We start from the raw sequence: 11,786 nt of genomic DNA, 5'->3' as shown, positions 1-11,786 counted from the left end.
ACAATAAGAGCTGTTAAGGGCTTTTCATGATTTATTGGCAAAATGTAACGTTCATCCACTGATGTGTTTGGCAGGGAAAATACAATAAATTATAACCCTTCTCTAGTACATGAATGAAAGGAATCATTGCACATAACCACACATGATAAAGACATTTTCATTCGATCTGCTGCACAGCTGTAGCCCAGGTGTCACTAGCTGGGGGCTCTGGAAGTACCCAGCCTCGAGGGATGCTGCTGGCATCAGGGTGATCTGCTTGCACTAGGAACTGATCCCACTCGTGCCTGAGAAAGAATACATGGAGCAATTTTAAGCACATATACATATTGCATTATTTTGAGGTGCTAAATTATAAGATTATAGATATACAGAAGTCAGCAAACATTACAAAACACTATATTTTCCTCTCATCACTACATCAAGGCAGGATTTGTCACACAGAGGTGCAAGTACAAATGTTAACAGTACTCTAGCCTAATGAAGGCGCATACCAAGCCTAGCAATAGAACTAGCTCTCCCGGCTTAGTAATTAAGCTATTTTAGATCAGGTCTTAGCAACATTACCAACTTAATTAATAAATTATCAACTGAAATTAAAGCTGCATTATTTGCAATATACCCTTAAGATTTTAAACAAGAAAAATAATGCCAGATCAGACCAACATGTGTGTGTATATATTTAAGCAATTGCTGCGTGTAACTAAATTGGATTGGTCTGTCCATGATACATTGCAACTGTGACTTTAATTACAGAAAACACCCCCTCTTAATCAATCTTGTATTGTAAGGTACATGCATTTTTTGTGTGTTTTGCCCACACCAGGTTTTAGAAAGCTAAACATGCAGACCAAACCACCTAAAATTGCTCTCTGCTACCCTCTATGGGAATAATTTGAAAAGGCTACCACTCTCTGGTGAGAATCGCCAGGCGAGGACCTAAAGACGCCAAAAATTGCCATGTGTCATTGCCTACAGCAACTTTATAAGCTTGTTTAGGATACCCAAAGTAATACCAAGGGAAGTGTTACAAAATGCAATGTAAGGTTGCGCCTATGATTTTGTGTACATAACATATATCCATCAATATCTGAGTATGTATGCATATAGACACAGGAAATGTAAAACTGACTAAAGCTATGTGTGCAAAAACATTTAACATCTGGGGAAGTTATTGTAACAGTATGTTGCAAATAGTGGGGGTCAGGGGGCACCAAATTCAGATTGCTATGAAGTCTAAGGCTCAGCTTAGACCGTCAGATTACATGTAAACAAGATGTCTGAATGCCATTTATTCAATAAGCTTAGTGTTGTTTTTCAATTCAGATCAAAGGATTACTGTCTCTAGGATTATCATTGCTTTTCCATATGTTGCTACACACATGGAAATTATTAGATGTGTATAGTGTAGGAAACAGAAGATATATTCACCAGATCTGTATAACTAAACCGGATTCTGGATTTGATAACATTGCTATAATGTATGTACAGTTCCATTTATATTTTTCTAAATAGTGTTTTTGTTTGCTTCCTGTTTCTAAATATGGGCTAACAAGTATTTCAGTTCCAGTACTGGGCAAGAAAGCATTTTCATGCAATAAGATTCTATATAAATAGCTTGTCGGAACTCTATTAAGCTAAGTGACGTTTTTCTTTTCTGATCAAAGGATTACAGTCTGTAGGATTAGCAGGGTTCCCCTACGTCACTACATGAACCAGAATGATTACAAGTCTTTACTGTTCAACAAGTAGACACTCACCGTATCTGTACAAGTGAAACCACAGATTGCTCTGCTTGCAAGTAATACTGACGGAAAGGTTGAAGAGGGTGAAGTGGAGGTAATAGCTCTGTAACAAGAAGAGTCACATAAATAAGGTGCAAATCCCAAAACATACAAATCTGAAGCTTTCTAACTTTCAGTATGATGTAGAGAAATAATCTGGGACAATTTGCAAATCTCCAGTTATCTGGTTGCTAGGATTCAAATTACCTTAGCAACAAGGGACTGATCTATTTATAGGAGATGACCTGAATAGAAAGACAGTAATAATAAGTTACAATAACAATAACATTTTAGCCACACAGCAATAGTTTTTGGTGGCTGGAGTCAGTGACTCCATTTGAAAACTCGAAAGAGGCAAAAGAAAAAAAAATAATGAAGACCAAATTGAAGTGTCACTATATGACTAAAGAATAAGATGAAACTCGGTTATAATATATGACAATAAAAAATTTAGTAAATAAATTTAGTAAAAATAAATGACTTAGAAGTGTGAAGCCAAATGCAATCATCTCCTATGCCTGATGAAATACTGTGGTTGTGGATCTATGTGCATTGTTATACAAAAATGAAACATGGCTCTGGTTTGATAGTGGTTTATGACATCCACTACTGTCCTGTGTTCATACAGCAATAAGCAACAGTGCAAATAACATTGTAGTACGAGAGTGGTTACTGTGATTTTCTACTAAAGGAATCATTTTACGTCTTAACTACAGTATTCATATAAGAGGTGTACAAGAGACTGAAAAAGCTCATATAAATCATTAGCCATCTAAAACTATCCCATGGACTGTTGTTTTACACAGCTAAGGTAGTAAACCCCCTTCCTATGTCCCCACTCACATGTCAAACAAATAAAAAAAAACTTATATATTATAATATATAAGTATATATACTTATATATTTATTTAGTTCAATTTAATATATTGTATGTAGGGCTGGGCGATATACCATTTAATACTGAATACCGGTGTTTTTTTTTTTTAAAACTATATTCATTTTTCAGATACCGCAATACCGGGGTGTCAGGGTACTCACCCGTGCGGCCCGGTTTCGCGCGCCACCTTACGTCAAAGCGCACGTGCACGTCCGTGACGCGCTGACGGCGCCGGTTCTGCGCATGTGTGGGGGGTATTTAAAGCTATCAAACGCCTCCTCCTGTGCTATGTTGTCTGCGGCCTTGCCTGGGAAACTAAGCCTGCCTGATTTACCTTACGACTTTCTGTTGCCGATCCTTCGCTTGCCTGACTCTGATTTTCAATACTGCAGTAATTATTCTCTAATTTATTAGGAAATGGGGTTAACACCTAATCATGCATGGAAAAAAAAATACCTTCAAATACCGTGACACCGATATAATTCTGAAAAATACCGTGATATAAATTTTTGGTCATACCGCCCAGCTCTAATTGTATGTATTTATCTGTGTGTATATATATATATATATATATATATATATATATATATATATATATATATATATATATATATATATATATATATATATATATATATATGTATGTAAGTTATACTTTCTGGTTCTTGGAGATGCCAGTAGTTTCTTACCGTGCTTGGGAGGGTTCTACATAAAATTAGAAGTATATTACTCACAGTTCCAGCTTTTATTACTCATCTTCCTGTTTAGCCCTTCTATGAATTTACCAGTCTCTCATTCAAACCACTGCCTGGTTGTTAGGGTAAATACGACCCTAGAAACCAGATAGCTGCAGACATACCAAAATTGGGAAGCTCCTGAACAAAAAGCTAATCAACTGAAAAACCACAAAAAATACATACAAGAGAAAATTGCAAATTGTCTTACAATACTAATGCCTACATCATTCTAAAGCTAATGCCACACAGGGCTTATTCTCAGCCTGCAGATAAGCACAGGCCCCTAAACTGGCATCAGCCCTATCTTGTGCCTCCAACCAGAGGCATTGTGCCGACCCAGTTGTAAGTGAAGGGAAGTAGCTCTAGGTGCAGGCACACGAAAAGGCTAGCATAGGGTCTGATTCTCAGTCTGCTTTTACCCGTAGGCCAATAATCAGCCCCACGTGGCATAAGCCTAACAGTTACTTTAAACACAGGTATGGAAAATACGTTCATGTCTTATGAGCACTAATCCATTAATCTCACCCACCTTCATCTCCAAACAACATGGCGTCTGCTTCTCTCTGCTTTTGGAAGAACTTCTCTCTTTCTTTTTTCTGTCTGTTTTCCTTGTCCCTTTTTCTTTCTTCAGCCTGCTCACAATCTACAATAACTTTTAGCGCCCGCTCTTCTGCGTCATATAAAGTTGTGCGTGTGTGCACCAATTCTCTAAGCCTCTGGATATGCTTCTCAAATGTTTCATCAGCAGAAGTTGGTGGAAAGACGCCTGGAAAAAAAAAAAAAAACTAAGTTAAGAACACTTTACATAGGTATATTTTAAACAGTACTACTGCACCTACTACTTAAAGTGGTTTGGTTATGAAACCAAAAGAAACAAATCAGAAAGGAAACGTAAAACAAAAAAAAACAAGACTAGGTTGTGTTTAGCCCATTATTTAAATTAAGCTTAAAAATTAAATGTGGACATAACAATCCACACAAAACCCAGAGATCAGGTAACAAAGTAGATTAGACAAAATAAAGCTGAAGTAATACTGACACACTGTGCATTGCCATAAACCAAGTCTGGTCACTGTCACTGCCACAGCAAATTGCATAAAAATACTGGCACAACAGGACTTATTTAAAGCGGGATAAACTCTGCTGATTTTTAATAGTAGCAAACCATATAAAATTTCAGGGACACACCCCTTCATCAGACATACCAACCAGTGTAGCAGTGCAGTATTTAAAGCGTGATGTCATTGCTGCTACACATTTAATTAACTCATTCGTTCCAAATAAAATACATAGAAACTGAGGGGTTAATTAGTCCTTTGCCCCTTGTATTATATGTGAAAAATACCACCTGAGTGAACAGGTAATGCAATATTTAAAATGTAGCAGCAATGATATCACACATTAAATTGGTCACAGCAGTCATTGGAGAAAGGATGTTGTCATACAACATAACATACGGGATGCTGAGAGGGAACCCCATGTGTTCATCTTTAGAACTTGCTACTCAGCAGAACAGGATCCAAACTTGCCTAAGGCTAAGCATTACATTTGGTACTGCATCACTAACCTTTCCGTGCAGCAGCTTCCTTCCTCAGCTTTCTCAGTTTCTCTAGGGATCTCAGAACTTCCAGCATCTTCTTGGTGTCACTCTGTTTCTTTCTCACTTCTGAAAGTACACTGTCAGCTGCAGCCTTCAGCTCCCTCTCCTGTGCAAAACAACAACCAAGCATTTAATAATGCTCTCTGTGGAAATAACACCTCTCTAATAACCCCTTCTCTGTGGAAAGATGAACATTACATATTATTGCCTGCATTATATAAGTAGGCTTCTGCATTACGGAAGTACCCTCAGTGCTATGGTAGATTGTAAGTTATGATATCTGCTATTGGTAAATGTATGCATATACCAACCCTTTTCTTTTCCTCCACTTCCTGGACGCACTGCATTCTCCATCTATCTATCCTAGCCTCTTTTTCCGCTAAATGTTCAGCCTCTGCCTTCCCCTCTTCTGTATCTTCTTTTGCACGCTTCCGACGAAGCCTTTTTTTTCTAATCCTTAGGATCTTCCTCTTTATATCTTCAATAAAATTGGGCTCCTCTATCGTCTTCATTTTCTTCTCCAGCTGCATGCGAATCTCAACTGCTTTTGAATAATGCTCATTCCAAGAATCTGCAGACTCGTCACAGTTCTCAAGAGTCTTACACAAAGCACTTAGCTGGGTAACCAAATGCAAGGCACTATACACCAACCCCCGAGCATCTGTTACAGATGGGTGTCTAACAGGCTCGTTTTTTTGCGGCTTCCTTCTACGGTGGGACAGAAAAGAGGAAAGCCATTGCTGGTATATTTCTTTATCAGACGGTCCATTGTCCCCAAAGAGAAACACATTATCACCATGCCTCTCCTGGAACCTAGCTGGGCCTTCACCATGCACAGTACTTCTGCCTTGTACAACAATACGGCCATCATGAGGTGCATTAGGTAAAGGTTTGTGTAAGTAAGTGTCTCTCTTTGGTATGCTGGAACAGTCTTGTACAAATTCATCACGCTGCACACCGAAAAGATCATGTTGTGGTAACTGCTCCTTTAAATTCTCTGAGGAAATTAGTTCCACTTGTGGTGCATAATTCATGGTCTGCTGCATGTGCCTATATCCCCTGTTCAATTCAGAAATATTCTGCTTCACCCCTTCTAAATTCTTGTTGGAAACGGAAGACTGCTTTAAAACATTTCTGGGTAAAGGATGCTGAACATGGCTGTCGTTTACAGAGCCTGTATCACTCATAAACGGTAATGCGCTAGAGTCAAAAAACCCAGGCCGAGAGCCATGCAATACAGCCCCTGGTCTGTTGTCTTCATAAAGGGGCATGGAGGTATGAGGTTTCCCTTGCTCTGAATTCCCAGCCTGAAAGCCCTCACCCTGAGACATGTCAGCCATGAGTGGGATATGCTGAGGAGGGGTTACCAAGGGGCCTCCCTGATGGTGCATCCCAGTATGAGCACCTCCCCAACGAGGCACACTGCCCTGAGGTCCCCCATATTGGGGCATATAGCCTGGTGCTTGTCTGTGTGGGGGAATAGAAACTTGAGGTCCCCTTAGCTGCCCGGCATGGTGAGGCATTGCACCTGGTGGGGTACGTTCGGGTATCATACCCTGCTGAGGTAGGTCACCCGGGGGTCTGTCAAACCAAGGCCCACTAGACTGTTGTACTGCAGCAGGGGGGCCGCCATGTTGCGGCATGCTAGACGGGGGACCTCTTTGCTGCAGCATGCCAACATCGAAACCTGCATTCTGGGGCCCTCTATGGGCTTGGGGAGACAGACTAAACTCTGGGCCCCCGTCTGGAGGAGTAAAAGCTGGGGAGGCCTCGTTCTGCGGAGGCACAGCCGCCCTGTAACACCCAGGAGCCGGGAAGCTAAACTGAGGAGGTCCATGTTGCGTCTCCGGAGGTATTCCTTCCCGACACGACGGGACTTGCTGGCCGCTCTGATAACCATAGGAACCCGCTTGGAACGGACTCCCTGTTTTCTGACCACCGAACCGCGGCCGCTGAAATCCGTACGGACGTCTCTCCATGACAACACAGAGCCCAACGCCGCCGGAAATGACGTAGGGTGGAAGTGAAAAGCACCGGAGAGCGTATTACAGCACAGCGCCACCTTCTGTACCGTGTGAGAAAGTAAAACCCAAACTACAACCCAAGAGGCGGTGTGTAGTAGCGTGTCCCATCCAGAGGCAGTGCTATATCCCATTCCTGTAGGAAGAAGCAAGGTGCCTAACCCCAATACACAGGTGATTTCTAGGGATAGGAAGGAGAAGCAGGCAAGGTTGCAGGGGTAGGGTGGGAAAGGCTGCACCATGACTGGGGCACACACACACTGCTATTCGGGTTACCCCCTTACTAAAAAAAAAAAAAAAAAAAACGGTGTTTTCCCTATTAAAGGACTTGTAACAAGCAAAAAGTTAATCAGTGAACAGCCTCCTTGAAATCTTTCAATACCTGCCACACTGGTTGTCCAGAGGTTAATAGTAAGGCTGCAACATCCCCTAATCACTTAGATTTCCTTCTCCTCCTGTAACCCACTTGCTTTGACTTTATCAGAGGAAAAATGGCCACCTGGTGAAAGCTGCTATTTGCTTTAGGGAAATGTAATGGTGCTGGCAAATTGAGGTAATAAATGCAGTACAAATAATGCTATTTGGGTGGGGGAGACTGTAGGCAAATGTAGGCTTTACATGTCCTTTAATAACGTCCCCACCTGCTATAAACATGGCAAAATGGTAGCACCATATTTTTTTTTTCTGTTCCATGTTTTTTTTCATTATTTTACTTCCATTTCCTTGTTCTTCACTGCAGATTTCCACCATTCCACTTTTTCACATCCTGATAATTTTTTCCATTCTTAAATCCTTTCCTTTTTTACATTTCCCGTCCTGTCCCCTTCATCACTGATAATGATCTCATGTATCCTCTTCATTTGATTTTCTCTACCTTTCCAAGTCTTCCACTCCTATCAACGCTCTCTTCCTTAGGCTCCTGCTTACAGCAGGAGCCTAAGGAAGCAGCATCACTGGAGGCCTTATAACTGGGATTGGCACTCATTATTACCAGCATGCACAACACACACCCATTGACAATGATGCTTCACATATTTATTGATGTTTATATTTCCTCCTCATAGGTTGTGGTCATTTATATTTCAATTCACACCACAGTGCACATTTTCTTCACCAACATTTTTCAAAAGCCACCTATTCAAATCACTCATTTCAAATGTCTTAAAGGAACAGTAACACCAAAAAATGAAAGTGTATAAAAGTAACTAAAATATAATGTGCTGCTGCCCTGGTAAAAGTTGTGTGTTTATTTCAGAAAGGCTACTATAATTTATATAAATAAGATGCTGTGTAGCCAAGGAGGCAGCCATTCAAAAGAGAAAAGGCACAGGCACATAGCAGATAACAGATAAAACACGATTGTATTCTACAGAACTTATCCGTTATCTGCTATGTAACCTGTGCCTTTTCTCCTTTTTTCCAGCTTGAATGGCTGCCCCCGTGGCTACACAGCAGCTTATCATATAAATTATAGTAGTGTTACTGTAGCAAACACACCAGTTTTACCAGTGCAGGGCAACAGTGCATTATATTTTTATTACTTTAAAGCTCTTTCATTTTTTAGTGTTACTGTTCCTTTAAGGTTCATAAGATATCATTTACCTGTGTCACATGCAGCAGCCCAAGACTTCAGTGTATAAAATCAGAGCCAAAAGGCTTCTGACCAAAGCATATACATATCGAATATGATAGAAGCCAAATATTAAATAAATATGCCAAATATCAGTCTGTTGCACTAAGTGGATAATACACTTAGCAGTCGCAAGCAGTGCCAGCCAGGAAGCAAGGGGCCATAAGGTCTTTAACTGTGTTTTATAAAATAAAACAGATTTATGGGAGAATGTGGTAATCCTATGCCTTTTTAAAGCACTGGTAAAACCCCATCTAGAATGTGCAGTGCACCTTTGGTCTCAGGTATGTAATGTTTATCTTATCCCCCGCCTCTAATGCACACAAACACACAATCAAACCAACCTGTTCAAGTAGACGACTTTCACCATTTAATTTGTTACAAAATAAAACAAAAAAACAGCGAAAACATACAAATCTGTTAGTGTTAGCCAAAGATTTGGCTAAAAGATCATGTTTATTTAAATATATGCCATAGGGGACTAACATTCATTTCTTAGCCTATCTTAGTGAAATTCTAAAACCAAAAAAAAATAAAAATTGTACACAAATGGATCTGTAACTTAAAAGCAGTCCAATTCTAACCCTTCTCTCACATGGGTCCTGAAGTGTAGTATATTACAATTCTTACTTCGAATAAACAGAAAATGAATTGTCTGACTACATGGATAAAATTCCGCAGTACCATTACTATTGGCCTTTTATGTAAGTGTCATTACTCTAGAGGTAATTTCTTTTATTATGCAACAAAAAACCTACACAAAGTGTATCCCTGGCAGCTGCTGCCTGGAAGGCACACTGAATGGCTCTTTTTACATCTTCAAGTTTGGTGCTGAAGGGAAGAGACATATATATCTCCATTTCCCAAGTCTAAGGACAAGCCTACACGCACAGCTCAACCTGTTAATAAGGAGTTTTTTGTAGGTCTGTGTATTAACCCACCTGCACTCTACGGACCAGAGCACAAATGCGTTGTGTATAAGTAGCGAGGAGTCGCTTGTGTGTATTATAAATGTGCTGGTAAATGCTGACAAGAACAACCATTAAGATGCTCAAAAAATTGAGTAACCAGCCACAGGATAAAAAAAAATAAGATCAAAAAGACAATTAACTGTTACTGGTAATAATCAAATAGAGAATGTGTAAAATTCATGGGGAGAACCCCCCAAGCCCAATAAGCAACCTCCAAATAAAAGCTTTTCTGCATTTCTCAAACACCACACTTCCGTTATGATACATAATTGGAAAATGAACTGCTGTTATTCCCTAGTATTAGGGGCTTAGATCAGTTAACAAAGATCTCACCTTAAAAAATAGCCCAAAAAGTGATTTTTTTTCCCCATAACATCAGGATATTGTATAAATTTGACTGCTAACAGTAGAAATATGAAGCATTTTTAAAATTAACTGCTTCAATTGTTTTAATTATTTCTCATCTTTCTGGATAGTAAAATACTGTGAACTAGGCATTGTGGGAAGCAATAGACAGGAAAACCAATTGAACTAATTGTTTGCAGCATCAGCTTGACGGGACCAGCCTTCCTCCTCAACTCCAGAATCATACTCTTCCTCTGTCACTTCTTTTCTTTGGGTCCTGGAAGATAATAAAAGACTGAATGTGTAAGATATATTTTCTTATTAATTAGTAATAAAACTTTCATTATAAGGGGTGGTTCACCTTTAAGTTAACTTTTAGTATGTTAGAAACTGGACTTTATTAAGCAACTTTTTAATTGGACACTGCAGGCACGTCAATCTTAATCAGAAAGTCTCTTGCCTTCCAGCCACTCACAATAAAAACAGTTTTTTATTTGTCCATTGCACGAGGCGACTCCAGTCATCCTGGCAAATATATACATCCCTCCTCCATACTCAGATGAATGTATTCAAAAACTATTCACTATTATCTCATCCTGTCCCAGAGCGCAAGTCATATGTGCAGGGGACTTAAGCCTTTCCATTGGCACATGAAGAGTTAAACATGAACCTGCCAGCCTCAGCCACCAGTTACACTAATCTATTAACCTAACAACTGAAATATGTTTAACTGAAGGTTGGAGGCATCTTGATCCAAATGACCTACAATACCGGTCTAGTGGTCCTCAGTAGCTCTTAAATACTCACCAAGAGAGGTATTTAGAATGGAGCACACAACAGGGATGTCCCCTGTCACCATTCCTATTTGCCGTGGCCATGGAGCCCTTTGCCCAAGCAGTCTGGCAAATTCCCACCATTTATGGATGGGGCATTGGTTATAGAGTAGAGTGTATACAATTATATGCAGATGACACCCTAATATACCTAGGTAATTGGGCTAACTCACCACAATCCCCGTTTAACATTTACCATGGCACATATATCTGGATTGGTTACTAGCCCCACAAAGTCAGTAATACTTTTAGTGGATCAGCCCACAGAATATTTCATTTCCAGTGGTGAATCCATTTGTGTATCTGGGGGTGGGGGCAATAGTTCCATTTCAAACCCTTAAGTAAACTTTCCACCTCCCATCTAAGCAATGGCTACAATACTAGGTGAAGCGAAGCTCAACAGCACAACCAGAGTGAGTATTTAGCTAACTCCAAGCTTGGTAATAGATCAGACAATGTGAGAATCCTCAAAGGGACTTATTTCAATACTGTATACTAATTTACATGACAAACTGTTACATAAGCTCCTGGATAAAGAGAGCCAAATGGGAGAACGACTTGGGCCCCCTGGATGATGATGAACGGGAAGAATTTCTAGACTTCCCTCCGTTAGCATTGCTTAATTACAGAGATGGAAGGATACAACTTTACGTGCAGTGCACAGAGCGTACTGCACTCCCGCTAGACTGCACCAGATATTCCCAGGTATCTCATCAGAATTCCCTCGGTATCACGCTGAGCAGGCCACATTATTGCACATGGTATGTGAAAGTACAGCGTTACATATGGACTAAGGTTCTAGACACAATTCACTGTAGACACTTGAAAATTCCTATAACCCTTAGAGCCTGTCTGCTAAATATGGGTCTAAAAGCCTTACTCTCAAAACATCTGTGACTGTATCAGTAAATCACATGAAAGCGGAAAGGCCCCCTATCACCTACACATACCCAATGGCTCTCGGAAATAAACTACCTGTGTACAATAGAAA

General features: G+C 40.1%; 2 protein-coding genes across 5 annotated transcripts in view; both read right to left on the bottom strand.

Moving 5' to 3' along the window:
* Positions 1 to 8: 8 nt before the first annotated feature.
* On the bottom strand, positions 9 to 7,125 carry pdcd7 (programmed cell death 7). 2 transcript variants are annotated; one of them, XM_031899243.1, is made up of 6 exons: positions 6,737 to 7,125; positions 5,307 to 6,682; positions 4,963 to 5,101; positions 3,925 to 4,161; positions 1,758 to 1,845; positions 9 to 284 (listed from the first exon to the last, which is right to left on the bottom strand). In XM_031899243.1, the coding sequence occupies exons 1-6, from the start codon at positions 6,972 to 6,974 to the stop codon at positions 158 to 160; spliced, it is 2,205 nt and encodes a 734-aa protein (XP_031755103.1). In that variant the 5' UTR covers positions 6,975 to 7,125; the 3' UTR covers positions 9 to 157. The 2 variants fall into 2 exon arrangements, with proteins under 2 accessions (XP_031755103.1, XP_002938405.3); XM_002938359.5 differs by having other exon boundaries at positions 5,307 to 7,124.
* A 1,868-nt stretch (positions 7,126 to 8,993) lies between these two features.
* The window catches only part of clpx (caseinolytic mitochondrial matrix peptidase chaperone subunit X), a 29,860-nt gene continuing 27,067 nt past the window's right edge, over positions 8,994 to 11,786 (bottom strand). For 2 of the 3 annotated variants that reach the window (XM_012959181.3, XM_012959180.3), the window contains one exon: positions 8,994 to 10,239. In XM_012959181.3, coding sequence (XP_012814635.1) covers positions 10,149 to 10,239 — 91 coding nt within the window. In that variant the 3' untranslated portion in view covers positions 8,994 to 10,148. 3 annotated transcript variants of the gene reach the window in all.

Source organism: Xenopus tropicalis, chromosome 3 (genome assembly GCF_000004195.4).
Source record: "Xenopus tropicalis strain Nigerian chromosome 3, UCB_Xtro_10.0, whole genome shotgun sequence".
NCBI lineage: Eukaryota > Metazoa > Chordata > Amphibia > Anura > Pipidae > Xenopus > Xenopus tropicalis.
This window is presented reverse-complemented; position numbering and strand designations above follow the sequence as displayed.